The following is a 21,870-nucleotide window of genomic DNA, read 5'->3' on the forward strand; positions in this document are numbered from 1 at the left end:
TCATAAAAGCCTCAGCACAGCAGTAGCACAGAACACTGCCTAAGAACAATGAGAACGCTTCGTGAGGAGGCAAGGAGCTTTACGACCTCCGGCTGGGAAATCCAGATCCATCTGCCCCCAGGCTCCTCTTTGGCAACTCTTCTAGATGCAGCTGAACATTCTGTTCCAGAGCACAACTCAAAACTACAGAGGAAACAAAGGGAGTTCTACGTAGGCAGAATAAAAAGAATGCTATGTTCCTTCAGTATTGAAAATCAACAACACAAGCCACTCCCAGAACACCGCTATAAGGGAAACACAGCGGCACAGAAGAAAGCATCCATGTTTTCCCAAACCACTGCTCCAAGGGAAAAAAAGGAAATAAAAGAAATTTATTTTATATGCTACCTGCTTGAAGGCATATACCACTCTCACTTCAAAAGCATGAAAGAGAAAACTAAAATGCACAGAGTACTCTCTTCCAACAACACGTGCAGTTGGTCGGGGCAGCAAATGGCGCAGCTCCGTATCACAAAGAACTGCAGTCATGAGCACCGAGCTCCCCAGCGCCAGCCAAACCAACCAGACGTGCCGACGGACAGGCAGAATCCTTCAGTAGGACAGCCAGGAAAAGCGCCCAATGAAGCACCCGCTTCTCAGCCTTCTGGTTCCTCTTTGAAAACCCAGAGGTCTCTGCGTCAGCTCCGTCTCGAGCCTGTAAAGCCCGAGCTCACAGTCTGGTGGAAGTCCAAGCACAGGTCGGGTTATTACAGCCAGTCCCCAAAAGGACTGACTTCTGTCCTTGCCCCCAGTCTCAGTTCTGTGACACACGCGTGTATCTCTCAGGGCTCACCTGGTGCTCTTCTGACGAAGGCCACACGACTTTCTGGCTGCGCATTCTTGGACCTGGATCAAGCTGAAGGATGCTTGACTCACTGCAGCCAGTCGTCCTATCAGCTACAACTCCAGAATTCCAGCCACCAATCTGCTGCTTCTCTGTTAATTGGTGGCTTTACTGTCCAGCACGCTGCCCTGCATTCCAGAGACAGGACAGCTAACAATGCTGTTTGGATGAACAGCAGACCCTCTTCCGCTGCCACCTGTTAAACACAATCCAACAATGAAGGCGCTGCCCCACACATGCGGGGGCTGCACCCTGTGCACATTGCTCTTACGAGCAGTGCGTAGCAAGATGCCAGGGGCTGTGAGACATGATGACACAAAGGAGTTTGGTGATCGGGGCACAGTTGGTACAGCTGGGAAGGATGGCTGCTCAGCAGCTCCAGGGACACTCAGCAAGTGCACCTGTCAGTACGACCCCCAGGCTCTTTACCCAGTGCCAAAAGCGTTAGGTTTAGAGCTACACTGTGGGTTGATATACTTATCTTCAGAGTTCCCATGAAGCTTGGGGTTCAGGTCAAGAAGAAAATTAATGCTGTCTCCCAGCCCATCCCAGCGAGGCAAAGGCAAGCAGAACACCCAGGGTAGGCAAAGACAAGGAAAGCACCGCAGAGAACTGCCAAGGAAAGGGCAAGGGCAAAGGAAACGCCACAGGGAACGCCCAAAGGAAAGCCAAGGCAAGGGCAAGCCTGCAGAGAAAGGCCAGAGCCAAGAGCTCAGGAGGAAGAAAACAGGCAGACTGCAGAGTACCCCACAGCACAGTAATGAGCTCCTTTGGGAGCTCTACGTTGCAGCAAGCAACGGGTAAACGTTGGTGGGGGTACAATTGTCCTCACCAGTTTGGGCAACCAGCAGCCAGTCAGCAAAGTCAGGGCGTTCCAGGAGATGAAGCTTTCTCTTTCTCGCTGCTCTCGTGAAGAGTCACAGCTTTCTGGCTGCAGCTGTTACACCACCAGAGCGCTGCGGTTCCCTGCCACCGCCTGCTGAACGCAATACAGTGACGAAGGCGCTGTCCCATGCATGCAAGGCAGCGCCTCCAGTGCAAAAGACACGGGGGAGAAAAAGAGGAAAAGGGGAAAAAAGGGACGGGGGGGAATGGAATTGGGATGGGAGCAAGAGGGGGTGGGGGGGAAGGGTAAAAGGGGACAAGGGGGGAAAAACGGAATTGGGAGTGGCCAAGGGGGGGGGGGGGGAAGGGTCCTCAATAAATAAAAGAAAAAGTAAAGAAATGTAGAGAGAAAAGTCAAAAAAAAGAAGGAAAGGAATGGGAAAGAGATGAGAAGAACAGGAAAAGGAAATGGAAAAGGAAGGAGAAAGGAAGGAAAAGGAGGAAGAAGAGAAAAAGGAATGAAGAGGAAAGGGGCTGGAATGGAACTGAGAAAGAAGGAGAGTCAGAGAGAAAGAAGAAGAACTGAAATGGGAAATGGAAAGGAGAAAGAAACAGAATGGGAAAAAGGAGAAGAAGAAAAAGAAGAGTGAGAAATAAGAGGGAGAGTGAGCAAATGGACTGGGATAAAAGAGGAAAAAGAACTGAAAGGACAAGAGGGAGGAAACAGGAATTGGGGTGAGAGGAAATGGGGACAGGGTGGGAAATATAGCGGACAAGGCGGGAAAAGGGAATTGGGATGGGGGGAGAAAGGGTTGGGGAGGAAAAGGCAAGTGTGATGGGAGAAAAAGTGGACAGGGGGAAAGGGGAACTGGGGATGGGGGGCAAAAAAGAAGGGGGAAAGAAGGCGAAAAAGGGGCCGGGGGAAGTAGGGGGAAAAGGGGCCGAAAAGAAGAGGGGAATGGAGAATGGGGACAGAAAAGGGGACCTGGGGGGAAAAGGGGACAAGGAAGGGGAAAGAGTAAAAAAGGATGGGGAGGAAAATGGGAATTGGGACAGGGAGGGAGAAGGGAAGAAATGGGGATGGGGAGGGGACAGGGAGGGAAAAGGGGAAATGAGGATGGAGGAGTGGAGAAGAAAGGGGGACAGGGGGACATGAAGGGAGACTACGGGAGAGGGGGAGACTGGAATTGAAAGGGGTGGAAAGGGGGAGACTGGAATTGAAAGGTGTGGAAAGGGGGATGAGGGATGAAAATGGAATAGGGATGGGAAGATTATAGGATGATGGAGAAAAAAGGGGGCCGGCAGAAAAAAGGGGGCCGGCGGAAAAAAGGGGGCCTAACCCCAGGACAAGGAAAGCAGAGACAGCCTTCCGGTAGGGACAGCGGTGTCACTTACTCCTCTCCAAGGATCAGGGCACAGCCAACACAGCAACTCAGGGGGGCCCAGAAGGCCAACAGCATCTGGCGCTGGACTCAGCACATCTGGAAGGAGTGAAGAGATGTTCGTGTCTACTAACGTCCACAACTTTCCGAGGAACAGGACACGTTCAACGCGGGAACTCGGGCAGCCCAAAACGCCTACAGCATCTGGTGGTGGAGGCACCAATCCTAGACAGAAAGAAGAAAGCTTCCCATGCAGTACTGAACAACGTCGCATGGAAAGGATTACTGGTGAATCTAGAAACCCCTAGTCATGGACAGCACTCAACAAAAGCCAGTTTGGGAGCCTACCTCTTCTTCTGGCATCACACGTGGTCAGAGGTGTGCATTTGGATCCGGGAAACTCCAACCAAGCGCCAATGGGCAAAATGGAAAAAAGAGAAGAAAAACACATCAAAAGGCTAGGAAATGCTGTTGAACACAAAAAGAAAAGATGACGTAGGCAGATGGCACTGACATCCCATCAGCACTGTTGTCTCGCTCTGATTATTATAAAGGAGAGGAGGTTCTTTTATATACCTGGCGTGAGATTAAGAAACAACGGTTCAAATGTTGGTCAGACCCAGTTTATTATATATCTTCATTAGGGAGATGGGGAAGGGGAGGACGGACACTATTATGAATTAGAGTAATGGGGAAGTGAAGGAGGGCGATAGAAAAGATAGAAACGAAGAAGCAAGGAGTCTCTTTAGGAAGCAGGAGAGAGATAGTCACCACCAGGGATCCAGCATGGTTTGTAGTTCAGTCTTTGATCTTCAGTAGTGGTGGGTCGTCAGGCAGTGTAGTTCTGTTGACAACGACAGCAACAACCACCATCATGGCGATGATGGCCCCTCTTCAATGCTTTCAGAGTGGTCGAGTCAGCTATCTTTGGAGTGGCAGCTTCTGGCTCTGGGATCTCAGCACGGAACTCCTCTGTTCCTGTCTTCCTGGCCTTGCGAGCAGGTAAGAGGGAGCAGGGAGACACCAACTCCTATCTTGCCATCACAGGGTATTATCCCCAGTCTCCCATAGCAAACAGGAGTTATTTGGTCACAGGCTAGATCTTCTACCAGTAAACTGTCCTTGAGCACTATCTTCCAAAGGCAAACAGCCACACAGTGATGCTGATTACCGCACGACAACATCCATCATTCATCTTCTAGACAAGTCAGTCTTATCACAAGAAATACCTCAGGCAGCAAGCTTTGAGCCAAAAAAAAAAAAAAAAAAAAAAAAGGATTCTCACAACTGGGGAGACGTGAAGATGGGGAAAGGAAGAACATCCAGTGAAAGCAACGTGAGCACGAGGGACAACCGACACCAAGCCCAGAGGACCTCAGCGAGCGTGTTAAACAGGAGACGTCAGGGATCAACGTACCTCGGCACAGAGACTAAGCAGTAGATATTGGCATCCACCTCCGGCTGCGGTTGTCTCGCTCAAAATTTATAGGAGGAAGATGAGGTTCTTGTAGTACCTGTATACTCAGCATGAGATTAAGAAACAGTTCATACGTTAGTCCAACCAGTTTATTCTAAATCCTAATCAGGGAGACGGGGAAGGGAAGGAGAGCAATAGAAAAGATAGGAAAGAAGCAAGAATTGCGTCAAACGGGGATAGTCACCACCAGGATCCAGCAGCGGTCCCATTGCATGACGTTTCAAAGACGAGAGCACAGAGCCAGCCTCCAGGAGGCAAGAACAGGACATGTTCAGTGTAGGAACATGGGCAGCCCAAAATACCTACTGCATCTGGTGGTGCAGTCACCAATCCTAGAAAGAAAGAAGAAAGCTTCACATGCAGTACTGAACAACGTCGGTTAGAAACACATACTGGTGATACTAGAAATTCCAAGTCATGGACAGCACTCAGGAAGAGCCTGTTTGGGAGCCTACCTCTTCTTTTGGTATCTCACTTACTCAGAAGTCTGCACTGGGGTCATGGAAACTCCAACGAGGCACCAACGGGCAACACAGAAAAAAATGGAATTGGAATGGGAGGAAGATGGGGACGTGGTAGGAAACAGGGACTGGGACAGGACAAAATGGGGACAAGGGAAGAAATGTCAGGACAACAGGGTTTGAATGCTGAGTGAGTGGGTACCCAGAGTAGTACCAATGTCATGGAACATGCAGAAGAGCCAAAAAGCTCTCTGGGAAATCCACAGCTTGTCTGCACACGTGCCGGTCTCAAGAAGGTTCTACACAGGTGCCAGCCCCAGGACGGCAACACGCATGCGCCTCACTTGGTGCTGCACGTGCGGCAACGTGCACCAATCCTTCTGCATTGCGCATTTTTGAGTACACACCTATGCATGAATCGTTTCTGACTCCTCATTACGCACGTGATGGGAGCAGGGAGCCAGAGTAGTCTGTTCCCGAGGCAGGCTCGAGTTCAAACCGTGTGAGGAAACAGACAGGGAGCACGGCCGATTGCAAGAGAGAAAACCATTGCTGAGCCAGCGGTCCAGGAATCGACGGCTTGCCTGCGTCTGAAGGCTCCGTAAATTTAAATGCTGGTTTGAATTTGAATGCTCCATTTTTAAGAAGGGAAGAAAGAACGATCCTGGGAACTACCAACATAACAGTCTCACCTCTGTGCTGGGAGAGAGCACCGAGCAGATCCTCGTGGAAGTCACGCTAAGGCACACAAATGACAGGGAGGTGATACAGGAGAACCAGTGCGGCTTCACCCAGGGTAAATCCTGCTTGACCAACCTGGCGGCTGCCTATGGCGGTGTCACTGCATCAATAGACAAGCCAAGAGCCGCTGATATCATCCACCTGGACTTCAGTAAGACCTTCGACGCAATGTCCCGCAACATCCTTCTCTCCAAGTTGCAGAGATACGAATGCAATGGGTGGACTGTTCGATGGACAAAGAACCGACCGCGGGATCAAGTCCAGAGAGTGGCGCTCAGTGGCTCCACGTCTGGATGGCGACTGGTGGCGAGTGGCGTCCCAAAGGGGTCCGTGCTGGGGTGGGACTCTTCAGCATCTTCATCAGTGACAGCACCGGCGGGGCCGGGCGCACCCTCAGAGAATTTGCTGACAACACCAAGCTGTGAGGAGCTGCAACACAGCAGAGGGACCCAGATGGGCTCCAGCAGCGGGCACAGACAAACCTCAGCAGGCTCAACAAATCCAGGCGTGGCGTCTTGCACTTGGGACGAGAGAACCCCCCACTACCAATACATGCTGGGGGATGGAAGGACTGAGCATAGGCCTGACCCAAAACACCTGGTGGAAGGCGAGCTGGGCATGAGCCAGCAAAGTGCCCTCCCAGCCCAGAAAACCAACCACATCCTGGCCTGCACCAAAAGATGCGCGGTCAGCAGGAGAGGAGAGGTGATCCCGCCCCTCTGCCCTGTGCTGAAGGGGCGTCACCTGGAGTACTGTGTCCATATGAAGAGTCCTCAGTGCAGAAGAGACACGGACCCGTTGGAGCACATACCGAGGACGGCCCCAAAAACAAAGAACCCAAGGATCAAACACCTCTCCTTCAAGGACAGGCTGAGAGAGCTGGGGCTGTTCAGCGCCGAGGAATGAAGGATCCGAAGGACCTGAAGAACACTCCTGAACTCCAGTGGCCATTTGCTTCATCCTCACTGAGCATAATACGGTCTGCACCACTTGAGCATAGTGATCACAGGTATTCTGTTCCTAATTCGTCTGTTTCTCTCCCATATCTTTCTTACAAATTTGTCAGTGGTAATGGATACCAGGGCATCGTTCTCAGAGCACATCATGACTCACCACCTTGGGGTCCTACAGTCCTTTCTGTTTGAACAGCAGATCGTTTTTATAGAAAGCCAGTGATTGTCCTCTTCTGGACCACTATAGTCAGGATCACCCCAGATATCTCCATCCCAATTGTCTGGAAATGGTGTTAGTTTCCTAATCTGTGTGACACCCAAACTTCCACCCCTCTTCCTCCCATCCCCTGACTTGCATTTAACAGCTGTGGTTCCCAACAGCGTGACAAAGTGAGGCCCCTGGTCTGCTGAATATCGGGGACTAGCCCAGAGAGGCTCTGTGGCAGATGTGGATTATCCCAGCTGGAGATGGGATACCATCTTGGTACCATTTGTGATGATCTAGTCCAACTGCCTGACAATGAACGGGAAACGGGAACATCCACAGCTGGATCAGGTTGCTTAGATCCAGCTCACTTTGAAATGGACAGTGTGTCCATCATGTGTTTCGGCAACCTGTTCCACTGTGTCACCACCCTCACAGTAAAAGATATTTTTTTATATCTAACCTAAGTTTTCCCTTGTTTTTCCCTTTATGTATTGAAAGGCTGTTACCAGGTCAGAGCCCCTGCCCGTGGAACACTGCCACTGCCACCATGAGGGTGTGGAAGCGGCTTGCGCAGCATGACACTGTTGTATCCTCCACCTCCTGCTGGAATGTGTGGGGCAGCTGAGAACCTGGTCACCCCAATCCCCATAATTGGCTCCACATCTCAGCTCCCGTCCCTGCACCTGGCCCCAAAGCCCCTTTCTGAGCCCCAAACCTGTCTCCAAACTCCAAATCTAGGCCCCAGATGGATCCCCTGCCCTATAATTTGGCATCTGGGCCCCATACCCCAAACCCTGCATCCTAGACCCTGTTCTCCACGCCACAAACCTGGGATCCACATCCTTGTCCTGAACTCCAATTCCATCCCCTGGTTCAGATTTGGGTTTCAGGACAGGGGTGGAGCAGGAGGATGGGTGTGGGGTCTGGGTTTGGTGCTTGGGGCCTGGAAATGGGAGGGGGGGAACAGGTATGGGGTTTGCGGCACGGGGAGGCATTTTGGGGGCCGGATGTGAAGTTTGAGGTACGCCACTACGCATGTCCCAATTGCTGCACATAACTACGCACGCGCCATTTCAAGCACGCCACTACGCATGCGCCAATAGAGGCACATCAGTACGCATGCGCTTATTCTTGCACGTCACTACGCATGCGCCAACTGAGGGACAAGACTACGCATGTGCCATTTCAAGCACATCAATACGCATGCGCCAATTGAGGTGTGCCACTGCACACGCGCCATTTCAGGAGTGTCCATACGCATGAGCCAGTTATGGCACATTACTACGCATGCGCGATTTCAGGCACGCCACTACGTGTGCGCCACTTGAGGCATATCAGTACGCATGCGCCAGCTCAGGCACGCATGCGCGAATTCTTGCACGCCACTATGCATGTGTCAATTGAGGTAGTGCACTAAAAATGCGCCATTTTAGGCTCGCCAGTACTCCTGTTCCAGTAATGGCCCAGCACTAAACATGTGCTAGTTAGGCAACCACCACGCATGCGCCATTTCAGACACTGCTCTACGCATGCGCCAATTGTGGTACGCCACTACGTATGCGCGATTTGAGGCTCGCCATCGCGCATGTGCCAATGGCATCTCAGCGGTGTGCATGCGCCAACTGAAGAACTCCACTACGCATGCGCCAGGTCTGGCGTAGCACTGCGTTTGCCCCTGATTCTGTTCAGCAATACGTCCGATTCGGCACTGCAATTCGTATATGGCATTGCCGGTACTCCATATGCCTGTTGCGGCACAGCAGTATGCATGTGCCTTTTTTTTCGCCTGAGCATTACTCTTACTCCTCTTAGCGCACTGTATTTTGCATGCGCTGTTTTCAAAACTCCAATACGCATGCGCCTTGTTCAACTGCACTGCACATGCGCCGTCCTCAACGTTGTACTTGGCATGCGCCAGTGTCGACATGTCACTGCGCATGCGTATTTTGTGATATTGCAATACGCATGCGTTTGTCTCGGTTCGCGCACGCGCTTTGATTTCCGCAGGCCCAAATAGACGGTCGCAGTTTTGCACTTTCGCCACTGGGTGGCAGTAGAGACCGTGGAAAAATCTTTAATGGGTTTGGCGCTTTGCCGCGTCATCTTTTGTGGCTGTCCGTTCTTTTTGCTGGCAGAGTAATAACTCGAAGTTAGTGGGGGAAGAGGAAATATAGGAAAAAAAAGGAAAAATCTAAGAAAAACAAGGAAAATTCTCCAAATCCAGAAAACCTGTTCTAAGTGCTTGTGAATATCTGTAAATTAATAAATAATTTATGTTGTCTTGCTTTTTTTTTTTTTCTCGCAGTGTCTGGCATGATGAACAGATCTGTTATCGACTGGACAGATGCATGCAGTGAAGCCAACGATGGTTTGAAATAATTAACAGAGCAGCACAAAACAGCCAAGCAACTTTTAGGAAAAACATAGTAACAGCTTCTGTACCTGGCTTCATCACCCTAAGATTCCATTCTGTTCATATAAAGGAGATATAAACAGGAGGAAGAATGACTGATTACAAGGGAGGATAGTAATAGGACAAGGGGGAATGGTCTTAAACTGAGAAATGGGAGGTTGAGGCGGGATATTAGGAGGAAGTTTTTCACCCAGAGGGTGGTGATGCACTTGAACAGATTGCCCAAGGAGGTTGTGGATGCCCCATCCCTGGAGGCATTCAAGGCCAGGCTGGATGTGGCTCTGGGCAGCTTGGTCTGCCAGTTGGTGACCAGAGTGTGGCTTTGCTTCCTGCTCATCCAGAGTGCATGCTGCTTCTCAAGTAGAAGGAGAGTTTTTTGTTTCTAAGCAGAGGGAAACCAGGAAGCTGGTACTTCTCTGTCCTATTGCCAAAGGTTTTACCCAGCATTCTGGGGGTGAACATGGACCTGCAGGATAACCCTTGGGGCTTTGTGTGGGAGGAAAGGAAGCAGCTGCAGAGTAGGCAGAGGGCTCTCGGCTGGAGCAATGCAGCTAGACACAGCTGCACAGCCCGCAGTCTGGGCACACAGAAGAAGCTTGTCCAGCTGCGGCCTGGGGGGCTGTCCTTACCAAGCACTCTCTGATTCTATAGGTCTGTATGGACTGCACCAGTCGCTCAAGCTCTTCCCACTGCAGGAACTCAAAATGCCATCCCCCTTCCTCCTTCTTGGTGCTTTCCCCCTTTCTTCCCCATCTCTTCCCCCTGCACTGGCCCAGTGTTCTGCTACTATTGTAACCTAACAATCATGAAATATTTTCAAACGCATTGAATCAGACTGCATGCTGCCACAGATTGGGGGGGGGGGGGGAGGGGGAAGCTGAAAAAGGAACACTATATTATGTGTTAATAAAAGACTCCACCCGTTTGAGGACCAGTAACAGTTCTCCTGAATACAACTCAGATTCATGATCATGGATTCACTATCAACAGTGGCACTGGGATACTGGATCTAATTCTTCTACTTCAAGGTGTAGTATAATTCAGGACACAAAAAACTCTGTGACCCAACGTACTCTAAGGCACATTATTGGACTCCCAGAGCCCTACAGGCTTTCCACTGCATTCCAGAGGCTTACAAGAATGCCGAAGTGGACTCTGGAGCACTCTACAATATTCCCTGAGCTCCTCAGTGCACTCTAAGGGTTCCCCAGAGGCTTTCCAGTGTAGCCTACTGCACTCTAAGCACATCCCAGTATGGTTTGGGCCACAATACTGGTTTACTGAGCTCCCTGGACAACTCCAGGTCACCCTAGAGTGTACTGAGCACCTCTGGGCCCATCCTGCAGTGTCACCACATACAGTGAGTGGATGTGTGGATGTGTGTTCCCCCCATACCTCCCTGGACACCCAGCAGCACATCAGCACATCAGGGTTCTGGGACACTGCAGGAAACGTGGTTTTCCATTGCTGGGAAGCATGAGGGAAAACAGAGACACACAGTGAAGTTTTCTTTCCCCACAGCAATAGCACAAGGTTGATTTTCTGGTACCTTTCATGTCTTTTTTCACAGCCTCAGGTGCTCTATTCTCCTTTTTCCTTTTGATTTCAGGTGAAGAACAGAATATTACAGAGAAAAAAAAAAAAAAAGGAAGAAGAAAGGAAAAATTCTCAAAACTTAGGAAACCTGTTAATTGCTTATGTATATCTTTAAAAAAAATTATCTGATGTTGTTGCACTTTTCTTTGTCAGCGTATTACATTTTTTAAAATATTCATGCCCAAAATCTAACTACTTGGCAAATTCAATGATAATGAAATGAAGGCACTTCAGCAGAAAGCACAGAGCTTTGTGTTTTTTCAGCCTGTCTTGTTCATAGTTGTAGTGCTGTAAAGTGATGTACAGTGATAGTAGTGGGGTGGCACAATCCTAGGCTGCAGCAAATGAGAACATGCAGCAGCAGTAGTTGCAGAAACTAAAGAAAAAAAGCTGCTTATCTTTGGAAGGCCTCAGGTAGGCAATGATCTCCAGCAAGATACCCTCATCTCCTCTGCCAGCCCTTACACGAGGGCTGGGAAGGGATGGGAAGGGGTTCACCCCTCAGTGGTATTGCATGCACCTGAGCTCCCCTGAGTTGGCCCTGCCTTCCCACCAGGTGTTCAATCAGTGCTTCAGGCTGACTTAGCCATGACTCAGCATTTTCCTCTACAATATTTTTAATGTATTTTTTTTTCAACAAATATTTTTCTTGCATAAAAACAAAACAAAACAAAAATTAAACTTGGCTTGCTGAAACTATACATGGTGGTTTTATTTATAATGATGGAGAATTTGCAAAGTGATTAGAAGTGTTTTGCAAAAATCAAATGAGTCTAACCTAATCAAATCAATCAAATGTTGTTATTAGAGAGATAACATTGAGATAGTACCTGGAGACCTTAACAAAGAAGAGGACCCCATTGTGCCAGGTGAGCTGTGTACAAAGGGAGCAGTGCCACTGTCATCCTTGGGACCTCTCCAACTCCTTTCTAGGGCATGTACCTTACTGTGCTCTCCTCAAGTCAGGCCTGCCTGGAGGGAGCATACACACCATGCTCAAACTCTCCCTGCTGCTGAGCACACAGCAGGTGCTGAGACCCATAAGCAGTCACCTGGGGCTGCAGCTCCACCGAAGGTGCGGATGGATTCTTTTCTCCCTTCTGCTTTCCAGCAACTCCTGGCCTTGCTGCAGGTTGTGGTGTGCACCCATGCTCTGTGCCAGCCTTTACTCCTGCACTGCACCCTGGCTCTCACATTGGTCTGTTTTTTTCTTTTCTATATTTAAGTATGTGGCTATTTTCTTGTTGCAAATGATGAGGGTGTGACTGAGACTGTGGGCAACCCCAGTCATCTCTGTGGCATCTGCTACTCTGGAGGAAATTCCCTTTGTTGTGGCTAGAGCACCCTGATGAAGGTACAAAAGCATAGCTGTGGAGGATCCCCTTGCCCAGATGTAGGAAGTACATTTCCTTCTGCTTCAGTGACCTGGCACCCAGCTGGCTGTACGCATATCCCAGCTCAACACTGCATCCCTAATCTGCATAATGGCAGCAGTTCCCAACCTCCATGGCCAACAATGCCCCATGCACTGCACCCACTGAAGCCAGACTGATTTTATTCAAATTGCATGTGAAACAGAACAATAATTAAAAAAACAACAACAAAAAACAACCAGCCCTCACTGGCTTCAGAGAAGAAAGCCAAAGGAAAATTGCTCCCAGGCTCTTTCTCTTCCTTTGCCCTCCCATGAACTAGTATTAATGCTGCACACGTTACAACATGATGGGGGGGAGGGCAGCTCCAGCTCTGCATCTGCTCCTCCCAGGGAGGTTTTGGCACAAAGGCAAGAGTAGCGTGGGTGTTAGTACTGGGTCTGAAAGCTACAGGGGCAGCTAGGAGCTGCCTTGGAGAGTAATGAGAGGGCAGGATGGGAATGTGGAAGAAGGGCTTTGTGTTGGAGGTTGCCCCCCACCAAGGGGACAAGCCAAGGGGCCAAGTCTGAGACAGGGGCTGTGCCTCTGCACCCCATCTCTCGCACACGTCTCAACTGTAAACTGCAAGTGGGGGACACCTGGTTCACCCAAATGCTGTCCCCACAGTAGGGAAAATTAAGGGTCCAGGTACTATCAGGAATGGGCTATGCTCAGCACTCCAGGATGAGTGATACCTGGGGTGGGATGTCAGGATTGCAGCCTTGTCTGGGTGCATAGCCTGGGGTGCTGGTAACAGCCTCTGTCCTGCTCCCTGAGCCATTTTCAATTCAACACAACTGATGATGTAACTGCTCCTCAGCTCACTGCTATAAATAAAGAGCACAGGGTGTATGGGGGCACTGAGTGGTGCTCCCGGTCCACGGACGCGTACAGTAGACTTGGACCCTTGGCCGCGCTGATGGCAGCTCTGCGCTTGGTCATCAATTTCCAGCTGCAGCCCGGCGGTACTGGTGGAGCCACTCAGTCTGTTTTCCAGACCTTGTTGAGGAACTTGACCACCTCATCATAGATGACAAAGACAATGGCCACGTCGAGGCAGACACGGCCCAGGCGGGGTATGGTGCCCTTGTAAAACCTGTGGGGATGAAGAGGGCTGAGGGCTCAAGCAGGATCATGGGAATGTACCAGCAGTGCCTCAATCCTTCCACATGCAGTCACTCTTCACTGCTCTCATCCTTGCTTAGAATCATAAAAACATTAAGATTGGAAAACACCTTTAAGAATCTAGTCTGTCAATCCATCACCACCATGCCCTTCTCAACCATGTCCATCAGTGCCACATCTGTGTTTCTTGAACATCTTCAGGAACAGTGACTCCACCACATCCCTGAGCAGCCTCTTTGAATGCCTCACCATTCCAAGTTTTTCCTAATATCCAACCTGAACTTCTCCTGGTGCATCTTGAGCCATTACCTCTCAATCTATCATCATTATCTGAGAGAAGAGATTGACTCCCACCTCAATACAATCTCCTTTCGGGTAGCTGAAGAGGTCAACAAGTTGAAGAGGTGAATAAGATCACCCGTTAGCCTATTCATCTCAACTGAACCATTCAAGTTCCCTCAGCCACTCCCCACAAGACTGTGTTCCAGACTCATCACCAGCTTCTGTGCCCTTTTTGGACATGCTCCAGGGCTTCATGTAGCAAGGGGCCCCAAGAATGCAGCACTCCAGGTGCGGCCTCATCAATAGCATGTACAGGGGACAATCACTTCTCTAGTCCTGCTGGCCAGACTATTTCTGCTATAAATAAAATTAAATAAATAAAATTAAATAAATAAAATTAAATAAATAAAATTAAATAAATAAAATTAAATAAATAAAATTAAATAAATAAAATTAAATAAATAAAATTAAATAAATAAAATAATGAATAAATAAAATAATAAATAAATAAAATAATGAATAAATAAAATAATGAAAATATAATAATAATAATAAAAATAATAATAATTAAAAAAAAATCATGTCATCCTTCTGCAGGGCCCGTGCTAATCTGCTCTATATCATTCACTCTGTATCTGTTTGTCCCCAGCATTATCCCATAACACTCTCTAATCCAGCCCCAGGTCTATGGGAGCACTCACGCCAGGGGCCCCTCGTATTTCATGATCTGGTAGGCGCAGTCCCAGGTGCTCTTGTACTTATGTGCCTCCAGCCCCTGCAGGAAAGGAAAAGGAGGGTCAGGCACTGGAGCTGGGGTACGCTGGAGGGATTAGGGCTAATGGTGGAAACAGTGAGTGCATGGCATCTCCGTGCCACAGTGCTGCACCTGCATCCTGGTCTTAACCACATCCAAGGGTGTGTTGCCAAAGACACTCGCAGCTCCTGCAAGGGCTCCAAATATGCCTGTGACGAAGGGATTGATGACTTTGTTGGGATCATCTCCTGGAGAGGAAGAGATGTTTGGAAATAGTGACAAAGCCTGGAGCTGGGACACCCTGTCCCTGGCTTTCACCTCACTCCATTGTGAGAGGCCTGGGAAGCCTAGGGGCTTGCAGGGGGAACTCAATCCAGGGACTGGCAGCACGGCCAGCGCAGCACTGTGGGAACACAGGGACATAGTACCTTTGTACCAGTTCTTGAGGGACGTCATGACAAAGAAGCGGATGGCCTGGTTGGATCCTTGCTTGAGGACAGTTGCAGTTAGGCCTTGGTAGGTCCCCTTCAGCCCTACAGCAATAAAGGGTGTTGAAGGAGAGCACCAGCCCTGTTCCCAACTCCTCCCATCGGATCCACAGCCCCATGCACAGACCTGGCCCACCCCATGCAAAAACCTGGCCCGTTCAATGGGCTCCTGCAGGACCCAAGCCCTTGGCCACTACTCCCATGACTCACCCTGCTCTCGAACAATCTCCCTGACACCATGGAAGAAACCACGGTACTTCGGCTTGGAGGAGCACTGGTCATGGATGAACTTCACCTGTGGGGAGACGAGTTGGGCCCAAATAAAGTGAGGCAGCCTAGGACTCCTCTGGGGGAGATGCCACAAGCAGGGGGCCCCTGTCCACCTCCCACCTTGATGGTCTCCATGGGGCACACCACCATCACAGCTTCAGCCACACCGGCACCCAACCCACAGACAAGGCCCCGCGTGCTGTCCAGTCGGCCCTGCTCATCCCTCATCTGGTTGCTGAGGAACTCGAACATGCCAAACCTGTGGAGAGGCCACTGTGACAGACCTGGGTGCCCAACAAGGGACCAGAAGCTACTGGGGATGCTGAGACCAAGGTCATTGCCAGGGGAGAGTAGTCCAGGAACCTCCATGAGACACTCACCTAACGGCAGCCTTGGGGATGGAGCCATACACCAGTGAGCTGAGCCCACGGTACAGCCCTCGGACACCATGGTCACGGACAGTCTGCTTCACACAGTCCCCTGGGGCAGAGCACAGCGGTGTCACTGTCACCTAACACAGACCAAGGGACACCCCTAGCCCTCCCAGGATGCCCCCAAGCCCCTCGGTCTCACCAATGCCCTTGTAACGGGGTGGGTTGGCCTTCTCATCTAGCTGCAGCTGTGTCTTCACATATTCGGTGGGGAAAGTAATGCAGATCTCAATGCCTCCAGCGAGGCCACCTAGAAAAGAAGAGGTGGAATTGGAGCTCCAGCAGTGCTGCATTGACCTCATGGGTACTACAGACTCCACATATGTGGTCTCATAATGCTCGACCCAACACCTCACAGCACCTGGGCCAGACCAGGATGTGGCATCCTCATCCTCACCAGGGCCCTGTGACCAGTGTTAATGCAAAGGCATAAGGCAAAATGGTGGGGAATAGGCACAGCCCCAGTTAGCACTACAGTGCCCCTACTCAAAGGTGCTGCTCCCTTTGGAGATGCAGAGGTGAGGAGCCAATGCAGTCATTTACAAACCTGGCACAGCCACCTGAACCTACTGCCACACCACACCTGGCAGGAGACCACTCAGAGAAGCACCATACAGATATGGAAGCACAATTGCAATCAGCCCCCTTTGGCTGCCCCACACCGTTTACGGCATTAGGACAGCCCCAGCACACAGCACAGCCGAGGCCATGGCAGCATTCAGCTATCAGCAGCACCTATCCCAGGAGATGCAAAGCACTGGGTGCATGCTCCCAGGGTGGGAGAGCCAAAGCAGAATGCAATTCCAAGGCTGTAGACTGGCAGCATCTTGGATGCGTCATCCCTCATGGAACCCTGGCACACCTCATTTCCCTCACAGAGCTGTGCCATGAGCCTGCAGATGCAGAGCAAGGCAAAACACAGGTCCTGCACCGCTGCCTCAGGTTCCCTTCCTGGTGTCACTCAATTCCAGCAGAAGCCGCATTCTACGCAAATCAATCACCCCATCCCCCGAGGCAAGCCTGGTTCCATCTCCTTCTCATGTGCCACCTTCACGGGGGTACAGCGACCTTGCAGTCTGTTTACCTGGACTTTACTCAGCACAGCTTTGGTGCTCGCAACACTGCTGACTAAGCATAAGCAGCCAGCAATAAGTGCACAAGAGGCAAAAGAGCAGGGGGCCCACCCCGTGCTGCCGAGCCAAGGTCCTCAGCCATGAGCCGATGAGAGGGAGGAAGCACAAGGACGTCCTCCAGGGCTGCTCTAGGGTTTCATGTCCAAACCTCGCCCCCCCCAGTCCCACATGAACCCTGCAGCACAGCCAGCACAGAGAATGCTGCTGCAGAGGGAGAGATGTGCACCTGAAAGCCATTCAGCGTTACTTCCCCAGGATAACTGATTGTGCTTTGCTGATCACAGTTCCAGGACTCAGCAGGAAGGAGAAAAAGGATTGTGAGGACAGCACAAGAGCAACTACCCCAAGGGATTTTGGGGACAGCACCAGTAGCTCCTTGGGGCGCCCTGGGGATATGCAACCACATTTCCCAGGATGGGTGCTGAGGGCAGAATGACACAGCCATGAGGCTGCACCTTTAAGGAAGGTGAGTGCTGCCCTTGCAAAGCCACAGGCAGTAGCCAGTGCCCTTCCAGGAACTAGGGAACAGGAGATGGCAGTAGCTCTCTGCCACCCCTGCACACAGCGCACTACTCTGCCCCATGCTCCTGCAAGCATCAGCAGAAGCAGCAGGTGCCTGCACAGCTCTGATAACAAGTGTGCACCTGGAGAGCAATCTCAGTCTCTCCATTCTAAGGGTAATTTCCTATACAGACACAAGCACATCATTTCCAAACAAAGAGCTCTTCTTACCTTCAACTTTCCTAATATCCTTTCCTGAGAGACATAATCTCTAATGGCACACCAAGCAGTAGGAGCAGGGTTAGTCCATGCCCAGCGCTTCTGATAAGGAGTAGGACCTCTCTAGAGCCCCTGGTGCACATCTGTGCCTTGAGCTTTCCCCTACACGCTAACTACACACCCAGAGCGTGTGGCTTGTTTCCTTGCCAGGGGACTTCCATGTCCTTCCCTGTGAGCCCAGATAGTCTTTACAGCTAGGAAAAACAAGCAAACAAACAAACAAAAAGCACAAAGTCCAGCAGCAGGGTGCTACAAATCAGGAATCGCAACCAGGGCTCATCCACTCCTGCAGCCACAGAGCCCTCCATGTGCCCCGCATCTGTCCTCTCCACACCAGTACCACCCTATACACACAGTGGGGCAGTGAATCACAGAATCATAGAACTACAAGGTTGGAAAGGACCTACAAGATCATCTAGTCCAGCTGTCCTCCCATTACCATTACTACCACAAGCTACTAAACCATATCTCGTAGCTCCTCATCCAGACACCTCTTGAACACTGCCAGGGACAGCAACTCCACCACCTCCCTGGGCAGGCCATTTCAGTGTCTGACCACTCTGAGAGAAAAAGTTTTTCCTCATGTCTAATCTAAATCTCCCCTGGCGCAACTTGTGCTCTTCAAGAAGAGGAACTTTTCAACGTCTTTGGTGGTGAAACAGGTTCCACAGGCTGCTCCCTGTTGTGCAACAGGCTCCCACAGTTCCTACATCAGCACCAGGCACTCAATGGCGTCAGTTTGCTCTAAGGGAGAGGGCTATGGGTGGGATGGCAGCAGTATCTGGCAGCCCTCCCAGTGCTTTGCCACCTCCTCCTGCAACATACCCCCCTAGACCAACACCTTCTTATCTTCCCTGTTGCACCTTGTCTGGAGAAAGGCAACACCAGGCAGCTCAGTGGGGTGGAAAGGGGATGCGCTAACAGCATGGCCCCTTCCTCAAAACCAGGTCACCCAAAGATCACCCGTACAGTATTATTTGAATAGGAAATGCATCCTGCAATTGGTCAGAACCTCAGAACACATCCACTTATAGCATGGAGTATGGAAGGGCTCCCATCTGATAGGTGCAAGGCCAGCTGGGAATGCTGCATTTCATCATATGGATTGGGAAATGCTTTCATTGCAATAACAGCCCCATGCCTGACAGGAGCCCTGCACCTCACAGGCACACACAGCAGTGCCAACACTGAGTTCCCCTGGGTCATAGTGGGCTGTTTGTCCCTAGGGTGAACAGCCCTAGGAACAGGGAGCCCAGACCTTCCCTGAATTACTGCAACTCATTCACTTTATCTTTGCATTTGCTTCTTAATGGGCTAATATTATAATAAAATGTTTTATACTGCATTTAAAACCCCTTGACTACAAGTATAATGGTGGGATCCACTGTCCCCTGATTAGAGCCCCAGCACCACCAGCCTCATCTTGGTGCAAGTTCAGCCACCCTGAACACCCCAAGGTGGCAGTTCCATGCTGGTGTCACCAAAACTACATGCAAACAGAAAAGCACTGCTAGGCTCAAGATCCTGGGGACAGTCCACACTCCTCAGCCATCAACACAGGGCACCAGAGCACAGCAACAGCAAAACACAACTGCAGACAGAGTCAGCCTTGAGAACACAGCACATGAACAGAGTCACCACTTCCTGGCTGGGTGTGAGGGGGGCCCTTGCATTGGCATGCTATGCACGCAGCCCTCAGCAATGAGAGGCACCGCAACATCCCAGAGCTGTCAGCATGCTGCTGATGATGGATGGCTCCTTCTGACCATTAACATCAGCCCTAAGATGATGGTGCCCTGTGGAGCAGAGGCAGGTGAACACTGATTACTCATTGTCAATGCTTGGGTTCAGAGCCTGAGCACATCAAGACAGTTTTGCAGCCTGGGGAGCAGTGGACAGCACCCAGAAGCATTGCTCCTTCCCTGCCAGGAAGGGCAATGTCCTGGGTTTAGAACGCTGGGGAAGGAGCCTAGTTCTGCAAGGAGTGAATCTGCAAGGCCTTGACTGCTCTCTTTGACAGGTATATCATTTCCTAAGAAAAATCACATCGGGAAATTATCAAACGAGAGGAAACTGAAGCTTTTGCTGCTGTTTTTCTCCTCTTCTGATCCTGAGGTTCCCTGCCCTAACCCACAACTCTCTCTCTTCCACCTGTCCTCTCTCCCTGTGCACTTGCTGCTCCCAACAGCACTCACTGCTCTGGCTCTTCCAAAGCCAAGCACCATATAGGACAGCATCCAAAAGCAGAAAAGCATGGAGACCACCAAGGTGTCTGCAAGCAGAGCGGAGCAGCAACAGCTTCTCTGTGAAAAGGAGCAGACTCCAAGTCTAAAAGCCAGCTAAAAATTGAGCTGCACATAGCTCTAGCCACACATAGCCTCCCATCATAATCAAAGGCCTCCCCAGCAAGGCATTCAAATCCTGCATGGGGCTCCAGAGAGCCAGCCTCAAGCTGTGCAGTGCCAGAAAACCATGCATGAAGAACTCCAGGGCAGCCTAGACAACTCTGCAGCCAGATAACTAGAAAATGTCCATCTCAGCACAGAGCCTGCTTGTTTAGCAGGATTTTAACCAAGTTTAAGCAAGCCAAAGCACTGTCATGCAGCAGTGTAGAAGGCTGCCCTCGAACCCCCGGCTGTGGCACTCTCAGCAGCTTGATGGCAGGGAACAAGACAACTGCTGCCCTAGCACCCAGCAGCCTCTTGGACAAAGAAGAGCCCATTTGCAAATTATTATTATTATTTTTATTTTTTATTTTTTTAAACATTTTGTTTGTCTTCAACGACAGTGAGAATTCTTGGCAGCAAGAGTGCTGCTGGCATCCTCCAAGGACACCAGACCCACACTGCCAAGCTCGAGGTGCTGTGTGGCAGTGGCACAGTGCTGGCTCTGGCAGAGGGCCAGAGATGGCCCATGACAGCAGTCAGGTACCTAATGCAGAAGGACCACAGCCCCACAGCCTCCCAGCCCCTTCAACTCCTTGGACAGCAGAGCTGTGAGCACAGCAGGGAGGTCCCTGGAAAAAAAAAAAAAAAAAAAAAAAAAAAAAAAAAAAAAACAGCGAATACCTTCAGGTCAGCACAGACCCCAGAGCCTCACTGCATGCCCAGGGACAGGCAGTAGGAGTTACAGACAGGGCACAAGGAATTAACCGCAGCTCTTGCCCATTTTTGCGCTTTGTAATGTAATTAGGTGCCACAGAGCCCACTGAATGTATGCCGTTCACCAATTACTCTGATTTGCAGCGAGCAAGGAGCAGACTCGCATCCCAACGCTGCTTTTCCTCCACCCCCCACACGGCCCCGCGACGGCTACTCCAGGCCCAGGCTCAGTGCCGGGGGGCACAGCCCTTTCCCTCGGTCCCGGGCCGCTCCCAGGGTTGAGCGCCGGTAGCGGGCGGATGAACAAAGCGTCGGCCGGAGGAGGAGGAAGGAACGTTGGTTGCAGCACAGCTGCTAGGGACGTGCCGGTCAGGTCAGGTCGGCGGGAGCACGTTTCAAAGGCAAGCTATGAGCTCTGGGAGCCGTCCTGCGAGGGGGAGCGAACGAGCAGCCACAAAGATGAACGAGCCCCCGCCCTAGGCTCCGTTCCGCTAAGAGCAGCAGAAGGAAGCGCGGCAGCTCCCCGGCGCCCGCCCCCTTGGACACGGGCAGGAAGGCGCGTCCCGAAGCGGGGAGTCGGGCGCGCGGCTCTCGAGCAACGCTGAGGTGCCCCCCAACCCCCAGCCCAACTACCGGGGCTGCTCCCCTCTCCCGCGCAGACGACCGGCACGCCCTCAGCTTTGCACCCCGCCCTGCGGGCGCTTACCCGCCAGGATGGCCTTGCCGGGGTGCGTCAGCTTGGCCTTGCCGGCGGGGGCAGCAGCAGCAAGGCTGCGCGGCTCAGCGGGGACGAGCATGGCCGCGGAACTCCGCGGCTGCTACACTGCTCGCGGCCACCGCCGTATTTCAGGGCGGAACGGCGGAGCCGCGCCCACTGAGAGGCGGCCCCAGTGGCGTCACATCCTCATGCTGTGCTGAGGGGCGGGGGTGGGCCCTCCACCCCATGAAACGGCACTCAGCCTTGGCGTAGTCGTGGCACCAGTGCCGTTTTCTCCTCCCACCCCCACCCCCCCCCCAACTAGAGAAGCGTCCGACGGATGGAAGGAGATGTCTGCTAGGCAGCACTGAGTCACTCTACTGGCACTGCCTTTGTCCCGCTGAAGCAAAGCAACAAACTGCTGTCTGCAAACAGAACCCCCCGGAGCTCTCTGCAAT

At 51.3% G+C, this 21,870-nt stretch overlaps 1 protein-coding gene, 1 long non-coding RNA gene and 1 other non-coding gene across 11 annotated transcripts; all 3 read right to left on the reverse strand.

The window, feature by feature from the left end:
* Window positions 1-350: 350 nt before the first annotated feature.
* LOC146543155 (uncharacterized) lies at window positions 351-7,942 on the reverse strand. Of its 9 annotated transcripts, XR_014887036.1 has the most exons (8): window positions 4,752-7,942; window positions 4,508-4,604; window positions 3,862-4,332; window positions 3,439-3,490; window positions 3,290-3,315; window positions 3,104-3,189; window positions 1,716-1,862; window positions 351-1,079 (listed from the first exon to the last, which is right to left on the reverse strand). It is a non-coding gene; the product is annotated as an uncharacterized LOC146543155 (long non-coding RNA). The 9 variants fall into 9 exon arrangements; XR_014887034.1 differs by having other exon boundaries at window positions 1,716-1,859; window positions 3,104-3,315; window positions 3,439-4,332; window positions 4,752-4,899; window positions 7,759-7,942; XR_014887031.1 differs by having other exon boundaries at window positions 1,716-1,859; window positions 3,104-3,315; window positions 3,439-4,332; window positions 4,752-4,899; window positions 5,047-7,942.
* Window positions 7,943-12,477: 4,535 nt separating this feature from the next.
* SLC25A1 (solute carrier family 25 member 1) lies at window positions 12,478-21,607 on the reverse strand. Its single transcript, XM_010720224.3, has 9 exons — window positions 21,422-21,607; window positions 15,844-15,951; window positions 15,651-15,750; window positions 15,391-15,529; window positions 15,211-15,295; window positions 14,941-15,045; window positions 14,645-14,760; window positions 14,460-14,533; window positions 12,478-13,447 (listed from the first exon to the last, which is right to left on the reverse strand). The coding sequence occupies exons 1-9, from the start codon at window positions 21,510-21,512 to the stop codon at window positions 13,333-13,335; spliced, it is 933 nt and encodes a 310-aa protein (XP_010718526.2). The 5' UTR covers window positions 21,513-21,607; the 3' UTR covers window positions 12,478-13,332.
* On the reverse strand, window positions 14,311-14,422 carry LOC116217280 (U6 spliceosomal RNA). The gene has a single exon (XR_004161629.1). It is a non-coding gene; the product is annotated as a U6 spliceosomal RNA (small nuclear RNA).
* Window positions 21,608-21,870: the final 263 nt, after the last annotated feature.

The sequence above is a fragment of the Meleagris gallopavo genome, chromosome 17 (assembly GCF_905368555.1).
Source record: "Meleagris gallopavo chromosome 17, MGAL_WU_HG_1.1, whole genome shotgun sequence".
NCBI lineage: Eukaryota > Metazoa > Chordata > Aves > Galliformes > Phasianidae > Meleagris > Meleagris gallopavo.